The sequence below is a fragment of the Aquarana catesbeiana genome, linkage group LG10 (genome assembly GCF_042186555.1).
Source record: "Aquarana catesbeiana isolate 2022-GZ linkage group LG10, ASM4218655v1, whole genome shotgun sequence".
NCBI classification, from domain to species: Eukaryota; Metazoa; Chordata; class Amphibia; order Anura; family Ranidae; genus Aquarana; species Aquarana catesbeiana.
Window position 1 is genome coordinate 200,131,756 of NC_133333.1, and position 21,791 is coordinate 200,153,546.

The following is a 21,791-nucleotide window of genomic DNA, read 5'->3' on the forward strand; positions in this document are numbered from 1 at the left end:
AATTAACTACTTGCTTACAGGGCACTTAAACCCCCCTCCTGCCTAGACCAATTTTCAGCTTTCAGTGCTGTCAATTGCGTGCTCATGCAACACCGTATCCAAATGAAATTTTTATAATTTTTTTCACATAAATAGAGCTTTTTTTTGGTGGTATTTAATCACTACTGGGGTTTTTATTTTTTGTTAAACAAACAAAAAAAGATGGGAAATTTTGAAAAAAAACAAACAGTTTTAATAGTTTCTATAAAATTTTGCAAACAGGTATTTTTTTCTCCTTCATTGATATGTGCTGATGAGGCTGCATTGATGGGCACTGATGGGCACTAAGGATGGGCCTGAATGGACCCCTGTTCGGTTCGCAACAGAACTTACAAACACTGTGAAAGTTCGGACCCGAATAACGAACCCCATTAAAGTCAATGGGACCTGAACGTCAAAAATCTAAAGTGCCCATTTTGAAGGCTTATATGCAAGTAATATTGCATAAAATGGTTATAGGGGTCTGGGTCCTGCCCTGGGGGACATGTATCAATAAAAAAAGTTTGTGAAAAACGTAATTTTTAGATGAGCAGTGATTTTTTGTTTTTTTAAGTGAAAGCCCAAAAAAGAAAAATTCCTTCTAATATAGTGCCTGGGGGTCCCCTTAGTCTACCTGTAAAGTGGCAGATCTGTACCATGTCTAGAATCTGCTGCAGCAATAATTGCATTTATAAAGCCAAAAAAATGAAATTGTCCCTGCAAGCTGCCTTTTTTTTCTCAGCAACAGCTGGGGAGCCAGTGTGTATGATGAGGCCACAATGTAGTGCACTGGGAACATAATTAGAGATTTTTTGGATACATTCTGGTGTCACTTTGACTTTGTATAGGAGTAACGGGTGCATAAAAATTTGTCTTTGGGTGTCGGTGGCGCCTTCCCACCATAGCCCTATAGAGGTAATCTTGAGGAAATCAAGAATTGGCGTTGCTTGAAAAAATTGCAATGATACGCAGCTGTCAAACAGGTGCAGAAAAATTGGTCTTAGGGTGTTGGTGGTGCCTTTCCACCGTAACCCTATAGAGGTACTCTTAATGAAAACAAGAATTGGCCTTGCTGTAAAAAATTGCAATGATATACACCTGTCAAACAGGTGTTTAAAAATTGTTTTTTGGGTTTTAATTGTGCCCATGAAACCTATACCAAAAACATTCCTTCAGATGAAATAATTGAACACCCTCAAAAAATAGGCAGCCTCGAAGTCCTGCAGAGATTCCACATCCCAAAAAGACTTAATCAGTGACATCAGCATCAGGGGCTTCATAGCTGGTAATCCAGGACTGATTCATTTTTATAAAAGTCAAACAGTCCACGGAGTCTGTGGACAGAGGTGTTCTATGCTCAGCAACAAAACCTCCTGCAGCACTGAATTCCCATTCTGAATGCACACTGGATGCAGGGCAGCCCAACAACTCAATAGCATACTGGGCAAGTTCTGGCCAGTGGTCTATTCTCATGACCCAGTAAGTCAGTGGATCGTCAGCTGGAAAGCTCTCCATCTCTGTTTTGGCCCCGAGGTAATCATCCACCATGTGATGCAGACGCTGCCGATGGGATGTGGAAGCTGACAGCCCTGGGTGGTGAGGACTAAAAAAAATCCGAAATGCCTCACTTAGGCAGACGCCTTCTCCAATGCTCCTCTCTTGACCAACAGAAGACTCAAAACTACATTTTGCATGACACTGTAACCTACTGGAGTCAGGAAAAACGTTCAATAAAATCCTCTTTAACGTGTCCTCAAGAGATTTTATCTTCTGCACTTTCTGTGGGGATGGGATGAGTTCTGAGACCTTCCCCTTATAATGGTGGTCAACCAGTAATCATCCTTCTCCTTTATGCCACGTATTCTTGGGTCCTTTCGCAGGCTTTGAAGCATGAGGTTGCCCATGCGACTAAAATTTGCCAGGATTGAGAAGCAGACTCCTAGGGGTCACTCAGGATGACAGCATCTGGAACTTCCTTCTCCCAGCCATGTACTACTTCCAAGGGTCCTGGGGTTGGAAAGCCATCGCTTACAGATTGACGCATGTCTTCCTCTTCTTCAAAGCCTATGAAATTGCCAGAATCCTCCTCCACATCCTCCTCCCCTCTCTTCTCCTGTGTGTTCTGTGACATAAGAATGATGGTGTCTGGAAAGAGTGGGAGGAAAGGAAGTCATCCTCTTCCTCCTGCTGCTCTGCCTCCAGTACCCTGTCCATAAAGCCACGCAGATTCTGCTCCAGCAGGAACACAATAGGGATTGTGTCACTGATGCATGCATTATCACGGCTCACTATCCTTGTGGCCTTCTCAAATGGTGGCAATACAGTGCATGTGTCCTTAATCATCAGCCATTGGCATGGGGAAAAAAAAGCCGAGGCAGCCTGAGCCTGTCGTCCTGCCATATTTGCGCAGATACTCATTGACGCCCCTTTGCTGCATGTATAGCCGCTGCAGCATTGACAAAGTCAAGTTCCACCTGCTGGGCATGTCACAAATTTCAGCCAACCGAGCACTGGCTGTGTATGACTGCCTGGAATGGCTACAGACTCTTCTGGCTAGATTTAACACATCTTGCAACCTTGGGTACATATTTAGGAAGTACTGCACCACCAAATTGGGGACATGTGCCAGGCATGGCACATGTGTCTGGGCAGACAGGAGGTTTTAGCCATTATCGCACACCACCATTCCTGGCTCCAGCTGGCGTGGTGTGAGCCACCTCTGGGCCTGTCCCTGCAGAGGTGCAAGAATCTCTGCTCCAGTGTGGTTCCTGTCTCCTAAACACACCAGCTGAAGCACTGCATAGCACCTTTTAGCCTGACTCTGGGAATAGCCCTTTGAATGCTTAGGGGGTACCTGATGTTCATAGGACAATTCTGCAGAGGAGGGCATGGAGGTGGCGGAGGAGGAGGAGGGGGTAGAGCTCACAGGTCTGGCATCATCACCACAGCTGTGTGGAGATGTGGGGGCACAACAAGCTGCAACATCTGTTCTGCATCCTTTCGAATTGCAAGCAACGTTACCCAGTGTGCTGTGAACAAAATATATCGTCCCTGTTCATGCTTGCTGGACCATGTGTCAGCAGTAAGGTTAGTTTTTACGGTTGACTGACTTGCCCAACGATGCCATAACATTCCCTTCCACATGATGGTAGAGAGATGGAACGGCCTTACGTAAAAAGTAGTAGCGACTGGGAACCTGCCATTGTGTACAGCACATTGTGCAAATTCATGGAAGGGGGCAGAAGTTGGAGAGCCAACAGCTTTGAAATTTAGACGCTGGGCATGTGGGTAGCAGGGACTTTGTTTTTTTTCCACTGCAGCAGATGGGGCAGAGAAATTTGCTGACTACAGTCTACAGCTGGTGGTGTGCTGCTGGCAGATGTGCTGCTAGGACCTGGGACAACCTGTGCTATACCATCATCCCTGTCAGTGGAGGATGCTGAGAGGTAATGATTCGGTATAGCAGGGGCAGACTGAAGTGGGTAAGGAGGAGGGACAGATATGTGCCCCTTTTGTGTGGCTTTTAGGTGCTCTTGCCAACGGGCTGAGTGGTTGGATGTTAAATGCCTTTTTATGCATGTGGTACCCAAATGGTTGGTGTTTTTGCCACATTTGATGTGCCTGAGACACAGTTTGCAGATAGCAACAGTGCGATCTGCTGCAGATGTGCTGAAAAAGGACCTTTGGGGAGTGGGTCTGGAGATAACAGCTGCAGAATGTAATGGAATAGGGTGCCTGCTCTCTACTTTCTCTTGATGTCGGCCTCCTTGGGGTTGTGCCACCTCACCTTTAGTTTCCTCCTCTGCTTTATCTGGCACCCAAGTCGCATTAGTGACCTCATCATTATCATCATCATTTCCATCTCTTCCATCTTCATCATTACCACTGGAGACAACTTGGCAATACACTGCGGCTTGGGGAACATAAGTGCCAATTTGTCTACCAGTGTTCCTACCTCTCTCTAGGCTCATGTTCCTGTCATCCTCAACCTCAGAACCAACATCTGAATCCAGTAATGGCTGGGCATCATCAAGGAGCAAGTGGCTGATGCTGTGGTCAAATAACTCTGCTGACTCCTCAATGGCTGATGTTGGGGCTATGGCAGGAATAGATGTGGACAAGGAGGCAGGTTTATTCACTCTGGCAACTGCAGGGGACTGCACACTTGTCTCTGCTTGCATGACAGAGGATGAGGAGGATGAGGAAGGTTTAGTAAGCCAGTCCACCACCTCCTCTGCATACTGTGGCTGAGTAGCATGGGCAAACTGACTAAACAGAGGAAATGATGCTCTGCCTGAGGACTGACCACCCTGTCCACCTTTGCCTGTGGACACATTTGTTGCTGGCCCCCTTACAGTGCCAAGGGAACGTCTGCCCCTGCTTGTTGTCCTCCCAGACGTTATTGGGAGGGGGGGGGGGGCGGTGCTTATAAGCAAATGTAAAGAAGAAGTTGAAATCTGTACGTAAATGCACTTTAATCAATGTAAAAAGGTGTTTGGTGCACTTTAATTTGAGTACACTACACAGACACACTCCATTGATACACTATAATATACTGCAAAATAATGCGCCAAACGTACAGTGACGCACAGAACTATATGGCGTTAAACTGGCAATAACGCACACAAAACTATATGGTATAAAAGTAAATGGCGTTAAACTGGCAGTAATGCACACAGAAGTAAATGGCATTAAACTGTCATTAACACACACAAAAGTAAATGGCGTTAAACTGGCAGTAACGCACACAGAAGTAAATGGCGTTAAATTGTCAGTAACGCATAAAACTATATGGTGTTAAACTGTCAGTAATGCGCACACAGAACTATATGGCATTGAACTGGCAGTAACGCACACAAAACTATATGGCGTTAAACTGGCAGTAACGCACACAAAACTATATGGCAGTAACGCAATCAAATAGACGGTGTTCAGCCATCATTACACTTGCGCTATCTGATCTGTCCCTACTCAAGCTATACACTAATGTAAAGATTACTGACACGGTCTCACTACACTACACTGAAACTATCTGAGCTGTCCCCACTCTACACTAATGTGTGTATGAATGACACGGTCTCACTACACTACAGTGAAACTATCTGGGCTGTCTCTACTCTAGCTGCACACTATGCAAAGCTGAATAATGGTCCTCCACACTACACTCATACTATCCCTAGACTGGCACTAAACTAATATTCTACTCTGACAATTGAAGCAAAATAGCACAGTATAGCACACTAACTAATAGCACTGAACAGAGCCCTGTTCTATCTCTCTCCACGCCGAAATCACACTGAAAATGGCTGCCATTGAAAGAATACTTTTATACTGTGGGGCAGGAATGAGCCATGATTGGATAAAGTCATGATGATAGTGTGCAATCATGACTCTGACAGTGCCCTGTCCCCTGATTGGCTGAAGCTTTCTCTGCTTCAGCCAATCAGGGCTTGCAATCCACTGTTCAGTGCTGCAATGCATTGTGGTCAGTTCAGGGGGCCGAACAAAAGGTCGAACAACCCATTTGTTCAGCTGTTCGTCAAACATCCAAACAGCGAAAGTTCAGCCTGAACTTATGCTCAGGCCGAACCGTTCGCCCATCCCTAATGGGCAATGATAGGCTGCACTGATGGGCACTGATATGCTGCACAGATAGGCACAGATAAGGCAGCACTGATGGGCACTGATGAACCGGCACTGATGAAGCGGCACTGATGGGCCCTGAGGGGTGGCATTGATGGGTGGCACTGAGGGATGGCACTGATGGGTGGCACTGATGGGTGGCACTGATGGGCAGCACTGATAGATGGCACTGATGGGCACTGATAGGTGGCACTAACCGGAACTGATAGGTGGCACTGATGGGCACTGATAGGTGGCATTGATGAACACTGGTAGGTAACACTGATAGGCAGCACTGGTGATGAGGCACTGATTGGCACCAATAGGTGGCATTGATAGGTGGCACTGATGGGCATTGATAGGTGGCACTGTGAGCACTTATAGGTGGCACTGTGGGCACTGATAGATGGCGCTGGTGGGCACTGGTAGGTGGCATTGTTGTGCACTGGCAGGTGGCACTGGTGGGCACAGATGAGGTGGCGGCTGCTCTCCTTGATCGGGACCAATGTCCCTCTGACCAGTGGCGTAGTGTGGGTTGTCAGTGCCCGGGGCAAGGCAAGTAATTTGCGCCCCCTAACCTGCGGACGATTCGCACTCCCTGAGTTCCTTCCCTTCCTACAATAATACTGACCTATCTGACCACTAATCTGATTCCTATACTGACCACTACACTATACAATACACTGACCTATCTCATTCCTATACTGACCCTTACACTGACCTACCCGATTCCTACATCGGCCACTACACTACACACTGATCTACCTGATTCCTATACTGACCACTGCACACCCCACCAACCTACCCGATTCCTACATCGACCACTACACTACACACTGACCACTACACAATCCACTACACAATCCACAATCCACTGACCACTACACTACACACCGCACCAACCTACCTGATTCCTATACTGACCACTACATTATACTACTACACTACCCACTACACAATACACACCACACTGACCACTACATTAAACACCACACATTGACCTACCTGATTCCTATACTGACCACTACACTATACTACTACACAATACACTACACTATCCACTGACCACTACACTACACACCACTAACCACTAAACACCACTAACCACTACACACTGACCACTACACACCACTAACCACTCCACACTGACCACTACACACCACTAACCACTACACACCACTAACCACTACACACTGACCACTACACACTGGCCACTACACACTGACCACCACTAACCACTACACACCACTAACCACTACACTACACACTGGCCACTACACACTGACCACCACTAACCACTACACACACACCACTAACCACTACACTACACACTGACCACTACACACTGACCACTACACACCACACTGACCACTACACTACACACCACACTGACCACTACACATTGACCACACTACATTACACACTGACCACTACACACTGACCACACTACACACTGACCACCACACACTAACCACTACACACCACTAACCACTACACACTGACCACTAACCACTACACACCACTAACCACTACACTACACACTGACCACTACACATTGACCACACTACACTACACACTGACCACTACACACTGACCACACTACACTACACACTGACCACTACACACTGACCACTACACACCACTGACCACTACACACTGACCACTACACACTGACCACTAACCACTACACACCACTAACCACTACACTATACACTGACCACTACACTACACATTGACCACACTACACACCACTCTGACCACTACACACCACTACACTACACACTGACCACTACACTATACACTGACCACTACACTACACTACACACTACACATCACTAACCACTACACACTGACCACTACACACCACTAACCACTACACACTGACCACTACACCACACACTGACCACTACACACTGACCACCACTAACCACTACACTACACACTGACCACTACACAATGACCACCACTAACCACTACACTACACACTGACCACTACACTACACCACACACTGACCACTACACACTGACCACCACTAACCACTACACTAGCAACTGACCACTACACTACACCAAGCACTGACCACTACACACTGACCACCACTACACTACACACCACACACTACCACACACTGACCACTACACACCACCACACACTGACCACTACACAGTGATCACCACTAACCACTACACTACACACTGATCACTACACAGTGATCACCACTAACCACTACACTACACACTGACCACTACACACTGACCACCACTTACCACTACACTACACATTGACCACTACACTACACCACACACTGACCACTACACACTGACCACCACTAACCACTACACTACACACTGACCACTACACTACACCACACACTGACCACTACACAATGACCACCACTAACCACTACACTACACTACACACTGACCACTACACAATGACCACCACTAACCACTACACTACACACTGACCACTATACTACACCACACACTGACCACTACACACTGACCACCACTAACCACTACACTAGCAACTGACCACTACACACTGACCACTACACACCACTAACCACTACACTACACACTGACCGCTACACACCACACTGACCACTACACTACACACCACACTGACCACTAAACTACTCACTGACCACACTACACTACACACCACACTGACCGCTACACTATACACTGACCACACTACACTACACACCACACTGACCGCTACACTACACACCACACTGACCACTACACACTGACCACAAAACACTACACACTGACCACTACACTACACACTGACCACTACACTACACACTGACCACACACCACACTGACCACTACACAATACTCTACCCACAGACCAATACACCACACACAATACACTATACACTACCCACAACACTATACATTACACTATACACTAACTTTCTGCTTCCCTCTCCCCAGACCATATCTACTCCCCCCGGGCCGAGTGAGTCTCTTACCTTTTTTTCTTCCATCTGCTCTGCCTCTGCGCCGCCGACTGTCACACTGCTTGCCCCGGTGGGGACATGATGATCAGTGACCCGGGCCGGAGAGGAGGAGGAGAGGAGGAGAAGACAGCGGCCACAGACTGCCTGCCGCGATGGGCCGACAGGGACATGATTGGTGACCCGGGACGGAGAGGAGGAGCAGGAGAAGACGGCGGCCACAACGAAGGCCAGCCCCACTCCCCCGCGATTGAGGACAGGCCACCCCCACCTGCCGCACATGACCCCTTTCGCCCAATCACAGGGCGCCAGGGGCCGGCCTGAGAATTAACATGGCGGCCGGAGCACGGGGTCACAGAACATAGAATTTAGATGTATGGAGAGAGGGTGACACATACTGAAGCAGGATTTTGCCCCCTCCCAAATGTTGCGCCCGGGGCTTACACCTCCCTCACACCCCCCACGCTACGCCACTGCCTCTGACAGCCGCCAGTGATCGGCTTTTTTTTTTCTCCACGTGTTATCAGCCCGAGGAGAAAAAATAGCCGATTATCAGCTCTGTTTACATCACATGATCAGCTGTCATTGGCTGCCAGCTGATCATGTGGTAAGGGGTCAGGATCTAATCCCTTACTCCGATCTGTGATCAGCCAAGTCTCATTGACTCGCTGATCAAAGAGTGCGCAGCGTGCATCCTGCAGGGGGTGCGCAGGCCGCTCGAGTACGGGCCGACATCATATGTTGGCCTCCCCGCAAAGTAGGTCCGAGCTGTAGCCGTCATTTGGCTACAGCATGGATGGGAAATGGTTAATATATTGGGACGATAATAAAAAATGCAAAAAGAATAATTAAGCAAAGACTTATCCTAAAAAACAGATTGCAAATGATACTGAATTAATTTTAAAAATGACTAAGTATTCTAAAGGCAGAAGGTTTTTTACCTTAATCTATTCTCTGCATTAAGGTAAAAAGGTGCAGCCCCCCCCCACCTATACTTACCTGAGCGCAATCTCAATTCAGTAATGTGCACAAGAGCAGTGGCTCTCTCAGCTCTCTCCCTCCTCATAGGATCAGACACAGCCAGTCAGGAGGGAGTGGGGGCATGGCTGCGCCTTGCTCTGTGCGTCTATGAAAACATAGAGCTGGCTCAGGAGCGAGCCCGTACGGATGCCCTCATAGCAAGCGGCTTGCTATGGTGAGCACTCAGTGGGGGGGGGAGCAAGGAGCACCAGCGGGGGACCCAATGAGAGGAGGATCAGGGCTGCTCTGTGCAAAATCGTTGCACAGAGCAGGTAAGAACAACATGTTTGTTATTAAAAAAATCAATCACTTTAAAATAACAGGAGGAACGAATCTGATAATATTAGAAATCTTAAACAAACTTAGAGAATAGAACCAAAAGCAAACACTGGAGTGGTAAATAGATATTTACTGTTTAAAATAATAATAGTTATTATTATTTTGTTTTAGTTATAGCAATTTCCATTTGAATCATCCAGTTTCTGAATACTTAATATTCTTAAAATATTTAGCATTAGCATTAAATGGTAAGAATTCAGTGTACAGAATAAGATAACTAGTTACCCCGTTATTCCATGACATTTTTTTTTTTTTTAATGTATTTTTATTACATTCTTACATAGAAAAGATTACAGAACGTTTGAGTACAGGAATTAATCAAAGGTTTAAAACACACAAAAAATGTCCACAAAGGCAGGACACAGAAGTGTACTGCACGTCTTAATATAAAGAGTGTACATCAATTTATAAGCATAACAAAAACATATACAGAGGTCATACATGTAAGGCAAAGCTGATTTAGGGTATATACTGTAAGTATGGTAAAAAAAAAAACTCCAGAGGGTATCAATTTACTATATACCTGGGAGGGATGGGAGGGAGGCGAGTCTCTGCAAGTAGAGTAAGAGAGTGGAGCATGAAGATTTCAGGACTCGATGGATGAAAATTGCATCCCATATTCCGAACTGTCCCAAGGCTCCCAGATTTTGTCAAAGAAAGAAATGAGACTTTACAATCACTTAGTGTTACTAACATTACAGTCTTGGTACTATATCCCCCTTTTTCCTTTGTGAAAACTGAGGAGAAGAATGCATTTAAAACCATTGCTGTCTCATTGTCTTTTGTAACCAAATTCTATTCATCATCTCTTAAAGGGCCAATCAGCTCTGGCCTCACTTTCTTACTGTTAATATATTTAACATATGTTTTGTATTTCAGATCTAGAAAAATCAAGAAAGCAACAATGCATTGCCCGGAAGATTCTGATCCTCCTTTTTGCTGCTGGAGTTGTTACAGGGACAGCTGTGGGAGTTTACATACTAGGTATACTTATTATATATGACATTTTGGTTTGCGGTGGTTGCCAAGTAGACAGCAAACTACAGATAAATCTTGATGATGATGATGGTTACCTTTTTCCATACACATATGCAGTCCTATTTGATGCATAGTTAGCCATAACAGGTATACTAATCAATATATATATATATATATATATATATATATATATATATATATATATATATATATATATACAATTAATCATGAATGCTAACCAATGATTAATGATTATGGATAATTAATAAACAATTCATAGTCTTTTTTGTTGACTTGTTTTGAATTATTGCTTCCTCATCCTGCTGCGAAAACCAGAATTTGAAAACTTATAAAAACAACATAAAGCGCTATAAATGAGAACAACTAAATACTATCAACTATAACTAACAACAACTAATATAATAACCCTATTGATCTTTACTTTTAATCAACATAACATAAAGTGACCAGTGCAACATAAGAAAAAAATATATCAGTCCATTCCAGCATTGATGCAACATAAGAGAATATATCAATTCATTTGAATGCCGCGTACACACGATCGGACATTCCGACAACAAAATCCATGGATTTTTTCTGACAAATGTTGGCTCAAACTTGTCTTGCATACACACGGTCACACAAATCTTGTCGGAAATTCCGAACGTCCAGAACGCAGTGACATACAACACGTACGACGAGCCAAGAAAATTTAAGTTCAATAGCCAGTGCGGCTCTTCTGCTTGATTCTGAGCATGCGTGGAACTTTGTGGGTCGGAATTGTGTACGCACGATCAGAATTTATGACAACGAGTTTTGTTGTCGGAAAATTTGAGATCCAGATCTCAAATTTTGTGTGACGGAAATTCCGATGGAAAATGTCCGATGGAGCCTACACACGGTCGGAACTTCCGACAACAAGCTCCCATCAAACATTTTCTGTCGGAAAATCCGACCGTGTGTACGGGGCATAACTGTGAAGAAACAAATAATTAACCACTTAAGGACCGAGCCTCTTTCTGAGATTTAGAAAGTTTTTTTTTTGCTAGAAAATTACTTATAACCCCCAAACATATATATATATATATATATATATATAGATAGATAGATAGATAGATAGATAGATAGATAGATAGATAGATAGATAGATAGATAGATAGATAGATAGATAGATAGATATCTATATATATATATATTTTTTTTCTAATACCCTAAAGAGTAAAATGGCGGTGGTTGCAATACTTTCTGTCACACCGTATTTGCGCAGCAGTCTTACAAGCGTGCTGGTTTTTGAAAAAAATACACTTTTTTGAATTAAAAAATAAGACAACAGTAAAGTTAGCCCAATTTTTTTTTACATTGTGAAAGATAATGTTACGCTGAGTAAATTGATACCCAACATGTCACGCTTCAAAATTGCGCCCGCTCGTGGAATGGCGACAAACTTTTCCCCTAAAAATCTCCATAGGCGACGTTTAAAAAATTCTAAAGGTTGCATGTTTTGAGTTACAGAGGAGGACTATGGCTAGAATTATTGCTCTTGCTCTATCGATCGCGGCGATACCTCACATATGTGGTTTGAAATCTGTTTTCATATGCGGGCGCTACTCATGTATTCATTCGCTTCTGCACGCAAGCTCGGCGGGACATGGCGTGTATAAAAATTTTTCTTTTTTCTTATTTATTGTACTTTTTCTTTTTTATTTTTACACTGTTATTTTAAGAAAAAAAATGTCACTTTTATTCCTATTACAAGGAATGTAAAGTAGAGACCAAAGCACTCATGTGAATGAGCCCTACGACCTTGTTTACACACAGAGCTTTATTAACTCCAATAATGATTTTAGTGTGTTTTTAGTGAAAATATTGTTAGGACATTTTTTTGGGGGGGTACGGGGCCCGTGATTTCTAACAGCAGTCCTAACAGGAACATTAAGATCTCCGGAGATGGACTTGTAACCCTTAGATTGTCCATGCTTTTCCGCAATTTTTTTCTCCAATGCTCAGACAATTCTTTGTTGCTCTTTCTCGTCTCCATGTGCCGTGGGGCACATGGAGACACACAACAGAAGGACTGAGTTAATTTTTCACCATTTAACTGGTTGCCGGTATTTTCTTAGCACCTGTTAATTGATACAGGTGAGTTTAATTACAACTTACAGGAGCATCACAAACTTGGAATGCAATTATTTCTTACAATTTTGACAAGGTGCCAATAATTTTGTCCAGTCCACTTTTGGAGTTTTGCGTGGAATGTGTCAGATTTGGCTTTTTGTTTTTCCACTTTTTTGTGTCATACCAATACAAACAAAAGAAATAAACATGAGAATGCCTAAACATTTGTAATTGCAACAATTTTCTGTGTGAAGGGGTGCATTATCTGACAGAAATACAGTGGTGACAATATTTTTGGTCATGACTGTAGATTGGAAGAGGCAGGTTATGAATCATAGAATTATATGACAGGAGCAGCTTTAGCAATGTAGCATTATGCCGCGTACACATGAGCGGACTTTTCGACCAGACTGGTCCGACGGACTGAGTCCGGCGGACAATCCGATTGCGTGTGGGCTTCATCGGACCTTCAGCGGACTTTTCCAGTCGAAAATCTGACGGACTTTATATTTGAAAAATGCTTCAAATCTTTCCGACGGACTCGAGTCCGGTCGAAAAAGCCGCTCGTTTGTATGCTAGTCCGACGGACGAAAAGCCACGCTAGGGCAGCTATTGGCTACTGGCTATTAACTTCCTTATTTTAGTCCGGTCGTACGTCATCACGTATGAATCCATCAGACTTTGGTGTGATCGTGTGTAGGCAAGTCCGTTCGTTTGAAAGTCCATCGGAAGTCCGTCAAAAGTCCGCCGAAAGTCCGTTGGAAAGTCCGTCGGACCAGTCCGGTCAAAAAGTCCGCCCGTGTGTACGCGGCATTAGAAGTTCAATGCAAGGCTTGAATTGTTGCCTTAAATTTTCTTTTATAAGCTCTTTTACATAATTCACATTTACTAGTCCATCATTTGCCAGTAATTAGTGAAAGATATTTGTTTTATTTCTCCCCACCAATCCCTGCAGTCTACAGTACCAGATTGTACGAACAGTACCGGCAACTTCCTACAATTCACAAACACTTTGCAGTATTCCCACCGTGTGTGAGAAATAAATATAAAATATGAACTAATAAGGAGCTCTGCGAGCACATTATGCAAACTCCCCATTTAGAATAAAATATTCATAAAGAAAGAAATTAAATCACAAGGCTTTTTATGGCTTCTATACATTTCTTCTATGCGAAAGCCATGAAACTGCACTGCAGGCAAAATGTGCCACTATAAAGAATAAAATATACCACATTAAGAAACTCTGGTGATGAGGATATATATATATATTTACAGCATTGCATAAGAGCTTTGTATTAAATTGCTAAAAATCAAAACTGTTTGAAATGGGGAATTCTCATTCCATCAGCATTAGGTTGCATGATAGCTGGTTATTCAGAAATCTATGTCTGCCAATGCCCATACATTTAATTTAAAGAAAAGAACAGGTTTTTAATGGCCCCCAGTCTAACACTTGATGCATTGCAGGCGCACACAGCTCATGCTATTACCAATATGCAATGAACTGTGCTAAAGTAAACAGATATGGATGAAGGAGCAGAATATGAATGAATTTGAAGAGTATATACATTATATAATCCCTAATAGCAACTTTTAGTTAAAGCGGACCCTGATCTTAAACTTAAAGTGTTTGTTAACCCAACAAAAAAATAAAAAATTACAGATCCTGGTCCCTTAAAGCAGATTAAACAACACAGTGTTTGTGCTGTGTAATTTGCCCCTCTCTAAACTGTAAAAAACCTGGCTGACCCTGCCACTTCCTGTATCCCCCTCTCTGTACTGACCACGAAAATCAGGGCTGCTGAGCCCTGACCACCGTGGTCAGCGTACGTCCCTCCATCAGCCCTACTCTCAATTCTCCTCTTTCCGCCTCGCCCCCGCTTCGCTGCCTGTCAGCTCTGTGTCTTTGTCTCTGTCTCTGCTCCCCGCCCCCATTCCCACCGCTATTAGTACAAATAAAAGTTTACAAAATGTCACTGCCAGCCCCTCTAATATAGTTAGGCACTGCACACTGTATAAGTATAATATAAAAATGAGAGTTGTAAACGCACTTTTAGCAGGATCTTCAGGCCGGTCATGTGACTCTCGGCCGGTTTCCAGGGCTACTGCAGGAGGGGCTGAGCAACCATGTGGTCTCCCCAGCTGATGTCAGAGATAGAGCTCTACTCCTCCTGCAGAAGCATCCAGATATTGGATGTATACAGCGGTCATGTGACCGGCTTGAAGATCACCCTAAATGGGTATTTACAACGCTCGTTTTTATAAAAGACTTATAGAGTGTGTTATTCCAGGCTCTAATAGAGGGGCTGGCAGTGATTTGCACATGTGGTTTAACAAACCCTTTAATCTTGCCCTGCCCCCCTATAGTTGGACATCATTTCTTAATAAAAACAAAAAATAATTGTGATGCAAAGTAACACTTTCTCATTTGTCACCTAGGCAGTACTGCAGCTCATCTGCCTATGCACAGGTTCCCCTCATTCATTCATTCATCATTCTCCATGCATACCTAAGATGGGTATTATGGGAGACCCAAATTATGTGCAGTTTTTGCACCTAGTTAGGGAAGTTTCCTATGTGTATGCAGAAGTGCAGAGGGGCTCCACCAGCATACGCCTGCTGGGCAAAGCCCCTTGGTGCATCTGCGCATGCGCCATAATGGAGGTGCCTTGGGGGGGCAGAGTCCAAATGACACTGAAGTTCCTCTTTAAATGTTCACCCTCTGCAAGTATCTCTAGGCAAACAGATAAGAAAAACAGCAGCGCGCAATCTGAGTGTAGTATATTAACAGATTTATAGTAGTGAAAAGACAAATGGCAACTCACATTGTAACAGTTAAAATCAGACTAATCACATACAGTAGTAAGCGCTTCCAATGGACAGTTTTTCAAAAACAGGGAACCTCAGACCAAGATATGAGTACTGGGTGGATGGATACACCTGCAGGATCAAGAGATTACACTGGGGGGCACCAAACTAAGTGCAGCATTAAAGTGGTTGTAAACCTAGTTACACCACTTTTACCTACAGGTAAGCCTAAAATAAGGCTTACCTGTAGGTACTGGAAATATCTCCTAAACCTGCACAGCTGCACCAACGTCATCGGCGCATGCGCTGTGAAGAAACGGCCCTTCATGCCGTTTCCTCACTAGCAAGTGCCGTGACTGACGGTTCCCGTGTGCAAGCGTGGGAGTGACGTCACACGACTCCGGCCAGTCACAGAACAGAGCCGGAATCCGCGGCCCCGGAAGCAAGAGGGGCAAGATGGATGCGGCCACCAGCGGGGACAACGCGGGCTTCATTTGCAGGTAGGTGCCACATAATGGGCTAGTATGTGATGCATACTAGCCCATTATGCTTTTAGTTTGCAGGGGATATCTATATTTTCACGTATCTTACATAGGAAGGGTTCGAGAGTAAGAACAAACAAGACGGGGGATAGGGGACATCCTTGGCGTGTACCATTTTTGATAGGGAAGACGTTTGACAATAGCCCGTTTATGCGTATTTTGGCCTTGGGGTTTGCGGATAGAGACATTATAAAGCCTATCAGGCATTCCCGAAGCCTAGATTTCGTAGCACAGCTTCTAGGTAGTCCTAGGCCAATCTGTCAAATGCCTTCTCTGCGTCTAATGATAAGAGGAAACGGGGAGAACTGGATTTGGTGAGCCAGTGGTGTATGTTCAGAGCTTTAAGTGTGTTATCCCTGGCTTCTCTGCTTGGGATAAATCCTACTTGATCTCTGGAAATTAAGTTTGTGAGTAAGGGCAGTATACAGTAAGTCAGTGTTCAAACGTGAAATGGGGCGATAATTTGAGGCTATTTTGTGGTCTTTTCCAGGTTTTGGGATAACACATATATGTGCTTCCAATAGGTTGTTGGATGTTGTATTTGGTCGTGATAGTTGGTTGAATGCTCTTAGGAAGGGGATAGATAGTAATTTTGAAAAAGTTTTGTAATAGGTCATGCTGAATCTGTCAGGGCCTGGGCTTTTGCATAGTTTCATTTGTTTAATAGCTGCGTGGAATCCCTTATACGTTAAAGGGCCATCTATATTTTTTGCTTGTTTGCTTGTATTGGTCTCAGGCTATATTTTGTGATGATGGATCTGTCACCGCTTGTGTTTTTTGTTCTGGAGGGAGGTTGTATAATTCAGTGTAGTAATTAGCAAAATGGTTTGCAATTTCATCGCTATTAGAGATCCTTTTTTCCCTGAGGACGTGCATATGGTGCGAATAGTGGTACTTGCCTTTTTAGCTTGCAGGGCTCTGGCTAAGAGCTTTCCACTCTTGTTGCTATGCTCATAAAAGAGCTTTTGGGAGAGTGTAAAATTTTTCCTGATTTTCTTCCCGAGTTCTTCCCTTAAACACTCTCTAGCTTGTTCTAATTCTTTTTGGGTATTTTGTGCTGTGGTAAGTTTGTGGGTCCGTTCTAGGTTCTGTATATGTCTTAATAGGGCATTAATAGACTCTTGTTTGGCGCGTTTGTGAGTTGCTGCCATTTTAATAAGTGCTCCCCTAATAACGCACTAACACGTTTCCCATTGGGTCAAGTGGGTTGTGTCAGGGGTATTATTGATTTAGAAGAAGTCCTTAATGTTTTTGTTGAGTGTGAGAGTGTGTGCTGGGTCTGTGAGTAGTGATGCATCCAATTTCCAAGTTTTGGAGAAATGCAAGCGATCTGGGAATGATAAGATTGCGGTGATAGGGTGATGGCCTGATAGAAGCATGGGTTTGATCGTTGCTTCAGATAAGAAAGGGAGGTCTTTTTGTATGAGGAAAAGGTAATCTATTCTGGAGTAATGGTTGTAGGGTGGAGAATAAAAGGTATAGTCTCTTACTCCAAGATGTAAGGTACGCCAAGAGTCATGTAAGAGTAAGTCCTGTATCTGAGTCTTAATCTGTTTGAGGGCTTTGTATGGGAGGGAAGATGTCCCCCTGAGGATATGTCTTCAAGTGGGTTTAAGGCAACATTGAAATCACCTCCGAGTAGAAGGATGCCGGACTGGAAGGATGATAAAGTCATTGTTATGTCGCGGAAAAAACTAACTTGACCTGAGTTTGGGCTGTATATGTTTGCTACTGTTATTGGTTTTCCCCAGAATGAGCCCTTGACAAATGCGCAACGGCCTTCATCGTCTAGAAGTGAGTTGGATTTTTCTATGGGTAAGTGTTTAGCTATTAGGATGGTTCCAACCGCTAGCAAAGAAACGCTAACCTGCCTTATAAGAGCAGGAGAGTCAGATTGGGTCAGCACAGATATACAGACTGCGCTGTTGTAGGGTATGGTAGGACTCAAGAAGATGACTTCAGTTAGTGTACGGAGACGGTGAGTTTGAGTGTCATTAAGCATCGTTACTCTCTTGGTCTCTTTGAGCAGAAGTGTATACGGGAGCCCAAGAGGTGAAGAGGCAGATGCGTATATGGGGGTATTCGTTTGGTGAATGAGGTGGAGAGACATCACAGATGTTTGTGGTGTTTGGATCTAAGTATAGCGTGAGCATGGTGTACAGGGGGTATGGGTGTCATTTTACTAGTTAGGAGGAAGTTCTACTGGTGTGTGTGTTGGATATATTTTAGCATTGCTGTATCCAACCTTCATGTGGTAGTGTAGAAAATAGACCATATTTACTTATAAGAGAAAGTCAGTAATGTGCTGTCACGCTTTAGGGTAATCTCTTATTGTAGGGGCTGAGCAATAACACTTATATTACTAATACATTGAGTGGTGTAATCAAGAGTGGTTACCTATCCAGTTCTTGACCTGTGAAAGACGTATGGGCTTACAAGACATATTCTACTGTGAGATTTGCACAAGTCAATAGAGCAATAGAGATTTGCTTCAGTAATTGATTTGTTTAGGGTAAAACATCTATCCAGCAAAGAGTGATGCGAAGTAATGCCTTAACAGGCCATGCTAGATAGGTGCAGTGTTTCAACCAGTGAGTGTTTCGGGTATAATTAGACTGTGATCGTCTAGATACAGAAACCGTTTGTTGAACCAAAACTTAAACTTATTTGTAATATAGGCTGTAAGTTTCAAGGTATATTCTATCCTCCTCTTTGTGCATATTTAAATTATCAATTTGTTATGTGCTGCAGGTTTGCTTGCAGGGATCTGAGCTGTGTGAGCAGCTAACGGGGTGGGGAGATATCATATTTGTAGGTTGGAGAGAGGATAGGATACATTCCTTGTTAAAAGGCACGCAAATGAATATATCATAAATGTATATTAAAAAGTAACATAATAAATTAAGCTAGGCTGACCGGCTCTAAATATTTTGAGGTGTCTCAAGCAAGCACCTCAAGGTTATGTTAATCTAGCGTCAGTAAGCGTATACCTGTTTGGGGGAGATATTGTACTAACTAGATTTGTTTTTATTATTATAAGAAAGGATAAGATAACCCAGCCTGTGATAAAAGTTCTTATTCTTCTTGTCACATCTCAATCTCGTGACCACGATCTCAATTGGGAGACATGACAGGGTGGGTGCTAGCGTTGTTGGAGTGTTGGCATGATAATTTCAGAAGGAGTTTGTTTAGGCCCAGGCCAGGGCTGTGTCCTATGGGAGATGTTGTTCACTAAGTTGTTAGTTGTAGTATTGCAGGTAGTGTGTTTGTTAGCTGCCTCAGTACACATTTTAGGGTCGATGTTGTTCCCAGAATAAATGCATGTGATGTGTGTGAGCTCTGTTCTTCAATTCTATGATGAAGAGCCTGGGCATAAGCACCCTTAGAACTATTAAAGTTACCTTGCCTGTTACAGGGTTGGATGTGGCCTTGTCAGATTTGCGTATGTGAGATACAAGGCGACGGAGCAATGTGGTTTTTGCCTGCAAGCGTAAGGTGGTAGCAAACTAGACGCTGTATAGCGGGAATTAGGGGAGGTTTGCTGTGACTAATCATTATGATTGAGGAGTTTAAACATTTGACAAGGATTCAGGCAGTCGGTGATGAGATTTTAGTATGGCAACTGCAGGGTATGATCCTTGCATTACGATGTGGGTGTTATAAGTTTCTGTCTCCTGTAGAACTAGCAGAGATCCCTTCTGGTCGTGCTGGGTTACGAGAGAGGATTGTTTGAATGGGGTTTCAGTAAAAGGACAGTCAGTTTGTGGACATCCCCGTGAGGAGAGAAATATAGCCTAGTAGAACGATAAGGGCCGGATAAGTGGCAACAGGTTTACTCACTGGTGAACCTCAGATGCAGATTGAAGTGTCCTTGTCTCTATTGGAGTGCGATTGTTGTAGTAGAGCTGGTGGGAGATTAATCTTTTCTGGCTTTTCTGTGCTCCTGGGAAGCTGGCACACTACCTTCTCCTGGGGAACAACGGTTGGCAGGTGGTGGTGAGGAGTGTGGTGAAAGTCAGTGTCTTCTGCTTGTGGATGGGTTATCTCGGTGATGGACATCCATTGGTTCTTCTTGTGGCTGGGCTGAGAAGCGTGGGTCATGGTGCCAGTCCGGTATGTCGATTGTGGGGATGCTAAGGGTTTCGCAAAATGAATGAGCGTCATCAGGGTGATGCATATATGCGATTCTTCCGCCAGAACCTGCTTGTAGACAAAAGGGAAATTTATATCTATACGGGATATTTCTGTCTCTCAGGGTGTCTAAGATTGGGCGAAGCGATTTGCGTTTTTGCAGGGTGATTTGTGAGAAATCATAGTAGAGTTTGATCTCTGTGCCCCGGTATAGGATGCGCCCTCGAAGTCTGGCTTGTTGAATGATTTCTTCTTTAAGTTTGAAGTTAACCAGGCATCCTATGACATCTCTCAGGGGGGTCTGTGTCTCTGCCTCTGGGAGGGAGTGCCCAGTGCAGGCGTTCCATTTCTATTGGTATGTCGGGTGGTCTTCCTAGGGGGTCATTAAAAGTGGTTGTGATGGCTTGTGTGAACTGATCCCCCTGATTCTGATATTATGGCGGCGACCTCTATTGTCTAGGTCCTCTAAATTTCTGTATAGTTCCTGGAGCCGCATAGAGTGTGTGTACAGGGAGCGCTGTGTCATAGATATGGCTGTTTTATGGCAATCTGTGATTTCCTCCACTTCCTCCAACCTCCCTGCCACAGCCTGCATGTCTAATCTGAGATCTGATATAGCTGCAGAGTGTTTTTGATGTCTGCAGCCACCACTCTGAGATCCTCTAGGCTGAGAGATTTGGCGGCAGGAGTCAGGAATTCTGTGATGTGTGAGCCAGGCTGCCTCATGGGGCTGCAGCTCACCTCTCTGGTGGCGCCTGAAGCCTGTAAGGAGAAGGATGCCTCCCGGAATCGGGACCGAAAAATCTCCGGAATGTTTCTGGTAAGCTGCGTGCTGGTGTCCCGTGGAGAGTGGGAACGGATGGCTCCCGGTCAGCTTTCCCCACGTTGGTGGGTATTAGCTCCCTTATTAGCCGATGGAAGAACCGTGAAGTAACAGAGCAGGAGGATTAGGCTGCCATCTTATTCCTCATCCAGGCCACGCCCTGAGCTGTTGTTTTAGAAGTAAGACACACGTGCTATTCTTGTTGAAACACCAGCCCAATACTTATGGGCCTATAGGCTAGATTCTGTAAAATAAAGCGCCAAATATTCACCAACCCTCTTAAAGGGATTTTGGTGTAAGCAGTTCCAACATTAATTAATAAGATTGTAGGAGCAGACTCAACCAACTTCCGGGGGGGTGGTAGTACAAGTTTGCTTATCTAAAGCACTAGGGAGGTTAGTTATTTAGCAAGTTTGTAAATGCGTGAGA

General features: G+C 44.1%; 1 protein-coding gene across 1 annotated transcript in view; it reads left to right on the forward strand.

The window, feature by feature from the left end:
- The window catches only part of TMPRSS5 (transmembrane serine protease 5), a 112,517-nt gene that overhangs the window by 10,722 nt on the left and 80,004 nt on the right, over positions 1-21,791 (forward strand). The window contains exon 3 of the mRNA XM_073603097.1: positions 10,845-10,949. Coding sequence (XP_073459198.1) covers positions 10,845-10,949 — 105 coding nt within the window. The remainder of the gene's footprint in view (positions 1-10,844; positions 10,950-21,791) is intronic.